This window comes from Austrofundulus limnaeus, unplaced genomic scaffold (genome assembly GCF_001266775.1).
Source record: "Austrofundulus limnaeus strain Quisiro unplaced genomic scaffold, Austrofundulus_limnaeus-1.0 Scaffold427, whole genome shotgun sequence".
In the NCBI taxonomy this organism is placed as follows: domain Eukaryota; kingdom Metazoa; phylum Chordata; class Actinopteri; order Cyprinodontiformes; family Rivulidae; genus Austrofundulus; species Austrofundulus limnaeus.
In genome coordinates this window covers 298,193-306,170 of record NW_013952829.1, presented here as the reverse complement: position 1 = coordinate 306,170, position 7,978 = coordinate 298,193, and the positions used below count along the sequence as shown (strand labels likewise).

The following is a 7,978-nucleotide window of genomic DNA, read 5'->3' as shown; positions in this document are numbered from 1 at the left end:
TATATATATAGATAGATATGTTTTTTTTTTTCTTTTTGAATGTCCTCATTAGTGGCAAACTCTGGTAATCAGCGCCTTTTCACAGGACCCAAAAGGTAAACAAGCAGAGAACAGTTCAGGATGTAAAGGTCAGCGTTACAGCATTCTGACTGAAAAACAACAGAGAAACAGCCACAACTGCAATGAATGGATCTGGCAACTAATAAACTGGACAAGGCTTAATTATGTCTGAACGTCAGTCTGGAGAGGACCAGATTAAGATTAAACTGGAGATCAAACACAGAACCAAGTTCCCCTAAGATTCAGGAACAATCCCCCAGCGTTCTTACACAAACAAGCCGATTCATTGATACATGAATGTGTTCAAAGAGCATTAATTCCAGCCCAATTTACACAACCTGTAATTGTGTTTCAGTCTCGTTTTATCTGAAATTTACATGAACAAGGAAAGAAGGCACTGGAGTTAAACCGAACAGGCATGATGAGACATAGCTGTCACGTTTGGATGACGTGTTTTGTGTGTGACTTGCCATCAGGGGATTTAACAACAATCTGAAGAAACAGTTAGCAGCAAATCAACAGGACAAGTCAGCGAAGCACAAGAGCTCTTTACCCTGCAGGAACCATGTGCATACTCCACATATTTGTATGTTTGAGAACACTGCGGATCACATGGTAATGTAACATTATATGGGCTCGGTTCGTTCAGGAAAAACAAGCAAAGCTGGAATTTAAAGTGCTCTTATTAAAGGCAATGACATAATCTAAAAAAATAAAAATACCAAAACAACTTCAAGAAAAAAAACTATTCTTTCCTAACATTATGCCCACTACCCTTCCCTCTCAGCTCCAAAGCTTTACCTCAATGATGTCTGCATTAGTCCGGCTTTCGTGGGGCTCGTTGTACTCTGTGTACTTCAGCAGGACCTTGTCCATGTCAGTACTGGCGTACTGAAACAGCTTGTTAGAGTGGTTGAAGATGATGAGAGCGATCTCGCAGTCGCACAGGACACTCAGCTCGTACGCCTTCTTCATCAAACCGAACTTCCGCTTGGTGAAGGTCACCTGGTGGAGGGAGAAAAAGAAAATGGAAATAAAAGAGAAAAACAAAATCATTTTTATAAAATAAAATAGAACTGCAGCAAAACTGAAATATACAGTATATCAAAACAGCCTGCTGGCATTTTAGTTCCTTTAGGTTTTCCCTGAAAGGCCCATCAGTCGAGTACAAATGATGAATTGCCCAAATTCAGTCAAATTCATCGTTATGCGGCTATGAACAGACAAATGCTCAGCTTTATCGCATCTTGCTTATTTGTACTAAAACGTTTTAAAATCTTACCATTAACTTTCAGTTTAGAGTCTCCGTTCAATATAGAGTCAGATTTTTTTAAATGCAGTATGTGGGGACACAGATGTTTTACATGATAATTTAGACATTCTAGACATGCCTAAAAATGTCAAATTACTGTAGAAATTGTTACAAACCTCTGCAAGCATAAAGCATGCAAGGAACCTGGTTATTTTGAAAGAATGTTGGTGTTTTTGAAAAAAAAAACAAGACTAAAAAGTACATTTTAATGAATTTCGAGAAGTCATGTCCTCTTACACAAACAGGAATGAGAACTTTTTAGACATTAAGCCAAATACAACAAGTAGCATCTGTTCAAAACACCTACATTTTCATTATTAGTCATGTTCTTAGTTTTCTGCTTAATTTGGACATAAACCAACGAGTAAAAGTGACAAGTAGCAGCTTTTAGTCGTCTGACCTCCCTGTGACTTTAGGTTTTTGGCAGAGAAGTCCACAAGCATGTTTCCCAAAATGCTGCGCTACTCCCCCGAGGCTGATCCTCATCAGCTGAGTCAAACCAGCTCATCCAACAGAAACGGGAACGTTTTGCGTTTGAAGGCGCCAATCAGGGTTTTCTCATCATGCATCCTCGCGATATTGCAGACAAACCAAATAGAGACGTTGTAATTAAGAGAAAAAGAGAGGGTATTTAAACAAGCTCTCTCAAGTAATCAGTTTTTACTTATGTACACAGCGGCTTTCACTTCCCTCCACCCCGCTGGCCCCCACCCTGTCACATTCACCCTCCCTGTCATTTTCACACTCTCTTATGCTCTTTTCCATGCTCTCTTTCTATGTCACACATGCTCTCGTGCCTTCTTTTCCACACTCTCCTTCTGTCACACATTATTCCTTTCTTCCAAGCACACACGAGCGCGCACACACGAGCGCGCACACACACACACACACACACTTGTGCGAGCCCTTTCAGTTGTGAACATGCAGAACAGAGCAGGAAGTGTTGCTGAAGCACAGAGTCCCTCGTTGTCTGCCGATTGGCTTTAGAAGTGCTTCTTTGCTTTAACCAACTGGTATTTACAATCCAGGGAGATTTGGCTTTGTTTAGCTTAAACACACACACGCGAGTGCACAAAAACAAACACACACGGAGGAAAAGATTAGCAGAGGGAGCAGACGAGGAGGTTTGACGTAGCGATACAATTTCTGCCGCGTGATATGGGAGAAACTGAAATTAAAGTAAATCTGTACGCAGATGGCCGTAAGAACGGCAGAAAAGTTTCAAACGCATGGCATTTTCAGGCCACACCCACACATGACATCATATGTTCCAACAGACATAAAAAAACAAAAAAGAAAAACAACAACAAAAAAAACTACTGTGGCGTAACAGTTTCAGGTCGTGATCTGAAAAGCAGCTGGTTAGATGCTGAACTTTATTTAAAACTATTATACTCTGATCCAAACACCATTTAACTTAAAATCTTCCATTTTCGAAAAGTTTCTTTCAAGGGGACAGAATCATGCAAAATCCACTTTTGTAGCTGTTAAATACATATTGTTGTGGACTTAAGAGTCTCTAGGAGGCAGAAAAGTTTAATTTAGTCTGTCCTGGTGCTGCAAAGATTTCTTTATGTTGTGTTTGGGTCATAGTTTTTCAACCCATAGAGTTTTCTCCATTTACTATGACATTTTCCGAGCTCTTATGTCAAATAATCTGCAACGGAATTACCATATAAGGTCTGGACTAACCAACTACAATTTCCTCATCTTAATTCTCCTCTGGTTCTGGGTCAGACTCTGGTTCTGGGTCAGACTCTGGCTCCAACATGTGAGGCTGGATGGACAAGTCTTCTGTTGTTGACATCTTTTAATTAAATTGTAAATAAAACATTTCTGCAAGCTTGAAAGTACTAACCCCCTCTCTCAAACCAGAGTGGACCGGTCTGGAAGCGGGGGGGCTTGAACAATCTTGAAGGCACAGTTAACAAATGCTTGAGCCACACATCAGAAAACAGGGAAAAGAGGGGCTGGTAAAAGTTAAAAGAAGAAAATCAGACCACAGCATTGCAGTTCCACTTTATAAAGACAACTGAACCATTTAAATGTGAAAAAGAAGTATTTAAAAGCAGGATATGTCTACTTTCAAAACACATTAGTCTGAGATTGTGGTTTGACTTTTCTGTTAAGGTTTTGTTTTGGTTTAAATAAATATCTGAGGCACCTACGTACGGTATGTGGAAGACGTTTGATAAGACAAGAATAAAAACATTTAATGACTGAAAATGCACAGAATCTCAAGTCTGCACAAAATTTTGAAATTAGTCTTTTCGTACATCAGCCAAAGCCAAGACAATAAACTTGTCAAAAAAAGATCAATAATGCATCAAGTTTTCAAAGTCACCTCATGTTAATTAAATGATTTAAATATATATTAACAGTAAATAAATCACATTCTGATTAATTAGTTCCTTTGTTAAACTGTTGAGCAAATAAAACAAATCTAAACTTGTTTTTGTGTTTCATCAAGGTACATTGTGATTTTTTTAACAAAATAGCTCCCTTCCAAAGCTTATTATAGTAATATAAAGTTCATAGGCAATTTTAGATTTTTTTTTCTATGAATGTTATTACACTCTAGAGTCAGAATAATGTCAACAAATACATGCACTAATGATGATTGTATCTGTTTCCCTGCAGAGACGCAGGCTGCAGGCTTCTCTCCTGGAAGTACAGCTTTGAATTGAAACTGTAATTGAAATTAATTGAATGAGGAAAGAAAGAGGATAAAAGATTGGGGGGGGTGGGGGGTGGGTAGAGATAAGATAAAGACATTGAGGATGACAGAAAGGGAAGAAGTCATCTGAGACCTTCCATCTCTCCCTCCTGTGATCGCTCCATCTCGTGCTCCTTTTCTGCTCCGGCACCTGACATGTTTGAGCCTCGCTCCTCATCACTCGGCTCTTTTGCTCCTCTTATTTCCTCGCCCTCGTTTTCTCTTCCTCTCTCCTCCGTCAGTATTTTTCGCATCCTCTACCCCCCCACCACCCCCACCCCTCCTTTCGTGTTAGCTCACTCATTGCTTCCTGCTGCCACAAATCAAATTATATCGGGGTCGTATCCATGGGTACCAGACTCCCCTTCCGCCCCTCTGCCCCCACTGCATTTCCCACCTCATCACACACCGCTACCATCATCTTACCTCCCTCGCACCCCGCCCTGTCATCTTTATCTTGCTACCCATCTACACACCCCCTCCCTCCCATTCTCTCACGCGCAGAACGAGCAGATAAATTATGTGGCGATGCTGGGAAGGGAGGAAATTACAGCTGAGCAGGATGACAGGACCGGTTGGTGATGAAGAGACAAGCCGCTGAAAACAACTGCTCTCCTTAACAAATTATAAGGTCACCCACCAGCCCTGAAAACAAACAAGATTAGTCAAAACAGCCTGAGCAAAATCCACATTTAAAAATTTCCTGTCCTCTTTGCGCAGGAGAAGTGGGCAGCAGGGGCAAAGATTCTGGGCCTGAGCTTCAATCCAGATGTTCTCCACAAAGACATACACAAGCAGTAGGTAACTGACATTAAGATTAGAAATGTGGGGTAACCAATAGCAACTACAAGAATAAGATACACTAAGTGAGGAGAGAACGGAAGAGAAAAGGAGGTGAGTGGTTTTATCCGAGTGTGCGTGCGTGTTATTGTCGGCGTGTCTTGGCATGGTTGTGGTTGTGTGGCAGATGGATGAGGAAACCACCACTGACAACCACAACCTCCCTCTTGCTTTTTCCTGTAGCCAAAACCTTGCTTCCTTCTGCTAGTTTATAGTACAAGTAATCAGGTCTGAACCGTTGAAACGAGGCACCAAGTTTGTTTGAGCCTTCGATACCTTTTTGAACTACACTGCAAAAACTGTCCATCTTACCAAGTTTTAAAATCTTATATCCAACCAAAAAGTCTTTTTGGTCTTGTTTTGGGACTGATTTCAGACTAACAAGACAAATAATCTAACACATTCTGAAAACAAGATTATTATTCTTACACAATCAGTTCTTGTTTGGTAAATCAGTCTCAAAACAAGATCAAAAAGACTTTTTGGCTGATGTAAGATTTTAAAACTTGGTAAGATGGACAATTTTTGCAGTGTATCAGTGTTTTGTTCCTCAAGTGGCATGACTGAAACTACAATCACTTGTTTTTTTAATATTTTAAATGACTACAAAAACATCAAATGAAACAGAGCAAATATGAACTTTTTCTGGCACCGGTGCTTTCAAAAGTGAATTTATATTCTCGTGTAGCATTTTTAAAGGTTAGATGATGAAAATTCTTCTGATGGTGACACAATCCTAAATATACAGTATATATATACACTCACCGGCCACTTTATTAGGTACACCACGCTAGTAACGGGTTGGACCTCCTTTTGCCTTCAGAACTGCCTCAATTCTTCGTGGCATAGATTCAACAAGGTGCTGGAAGCATTCCTCAGAGATTTTGGTCCATATTGACATGATGGCATCACACAGTTGCCGCAGATTTGTCGGCTGCACATCCATGATGCGAATCTCCCGTTCCACCACATCCCAAAGATGCTCTATTGGATTGAGATCTGGTGACTGTGGAGGCCATTTGAGTACAGTGAACTCATTGTCATGTTCAAGAAACCAGTCTGAGATGATTCCAGCTTTATGACATGGCGCATTATCCTGCTGAAAGTAGCCATCAGATGTTGGGTACATTGTGGTCATAAAGGGATGGACATGGTCAGCAACAATACTCAGGTAGGCTGTGGCGTTGCAACAATGCTCAATTGGTACCAAGGGGCCCAAAGAGTGCCAAGAAAAGATTCCCCACACCATGACACCACCACCACCAGCCTGAACCATTGATACAAGGCAGGATGGATCCATGCTTTCATGTTGTTGACGCCAAATTCTGACCCTACCATCCGAATGTCGCAGCAGAAATTGAGACTCATCAGACCAGGCAACGTTTTTCCAATCTTCTCTTGTCCAATTTTGATGAGCTTGTGCAAATTGTAGCCTCAGTTTCCTGTTCTTAGCTGAAAGGAGTGGCACCCGGTGTGGTCTTCTGCTGCTGAAGCCCATCTGCCTCAAAGTTCGACGTACTGTGTGTTCAGAGATGCTCTTCTGCCTACCTTGGTTGTAACGGGTGATTATTTGAGTCACTGTTGCCTTTCTATCAGCTCGAACCAGTCTGCCCATTCTCCTCTGACCTCTGGCTTCAACAAGGCATTTCCGCCCACAGGACTGCYGCTCACTGGATGTTTTTTCTTTTTCGGACCATTCTCTGTAAACCCTAGAGATGGTTGTGCGTGAAAATCCCAGTAGATCAGCAGTTTCTGAAATACTCAGACCAGCCCTTCTGGCACCAACAACCATGCCACGTTCAAAGGCACTCAAATCACCTTTCTTCCCCATACTGATGCTCGGTTTGAACTGCAGGAGATTGTCTTGACCATGTCTACATGCCTAAATGCACTGAGTTGCCGCCATGTGATTGGCTGATTAGAAATTAAGTGTTAACGAGCAGTTGGACAGGTGTACCTAATAAAGTGGCCGGTGAGTGTAAAAGAACCTTCAGCCAAGCAAATTTTCAAACAACTTCATAAGTGCAACACACGGTCACCTTTACTGTACACTTGTAGCCTATTTTACTTGCCAAATTACAGTGAAGAAGCATCTCTTGTCCTTAAATTGCCCACAGATGATTATAATCAGGTCCGCCTGTTTGCCTCCCCTCAATACTAACTTTCATCATTCCCTGAAAATTGCTTTGATCGTTTCCAAAATAATGTTCCCATGTCGGTGTCCACGCAGCAACATGATGTTGACAATTCACTGAGAACAGGCCAATCATGATTTATCACCCGCCGCCAAAAGGCAAAGGCGAAAGATGATGATTTTACCCACTGTGTTTGTATATGTGCGTGTCTTTTCCCAACAGCACTTTACATTAATGACTGGATGTATATCTACAGCTGATTACCTTACAGAGTCAGCTAGATTCAAGATGGCTGCCACAGCCAAATGACCTTAGAAAACACATTACTATAAATTTGACCATTTTACAGACAGCTTTCAAATTTAGTTGCATTGCATCAAGTATTTTCTTAAAACTGTTGTAATCAACTCTGTCTGTTAGCAAAATATCTCATGAGCCATTGGGCAGATTTTAAAGGAGACACCCTTAAATCTTTCTTTTTCACGTTTATTCAATTGTGGTCTATAAAAAGTGATACTGCAAGGCTTTGGTTGGAATTCCTCCTTATTGTAACTCTATAAGCCCCGCCCCTTTTCTGATGCGTGTCTCAGATCAACTCATTCAAACAAGGCGCTTCACACCCCGCCGCCCTCCAGCTTCCAGAGCGGTCCTAGTGGTTCTAGTTTGATGAAGGGGGTTATATTTATAGAGCGGTGCAGAAACATTTTATTTACAAATTAACTGTAAGATTTAACAAAGGAAGACTTGTCCATCCAGTTTTACATGTTCGAGATGGAGAAAGAAAAAAAATTCCAGGCCTTTTTGGCAGTTCCTTTGCAAGAATTTGATGTAGTAACTGTTTTAATTCTTCTTGATCTTACTGCTGCATTTGATACAGTAGATCATGACATTTTAATATCGAGGCTGGAGACTTCT

General features: G+C 41.0%; 1 protein-coding gene across 1 annotated transcript in view; it reads right to left on the bottom strand.

The window, feature by feature from the left end:
• The window catches only part of mef2d (myocyte enhancer factor 2d), a gene marked incomplete in the record, with an annotated part of 107,961 nt that overhangs the window by 76,683 nt on the left and 23,300 nt on the right, over nucleotides 1-7,978 (bottom strand). The window contains 1 exon segment of the mRNA XM_014024560.1: nucleotides 862-1,065. Coding sequence (XP_013880014.1) covers nucleotides 862-1,065 — 204 coding nt within the window.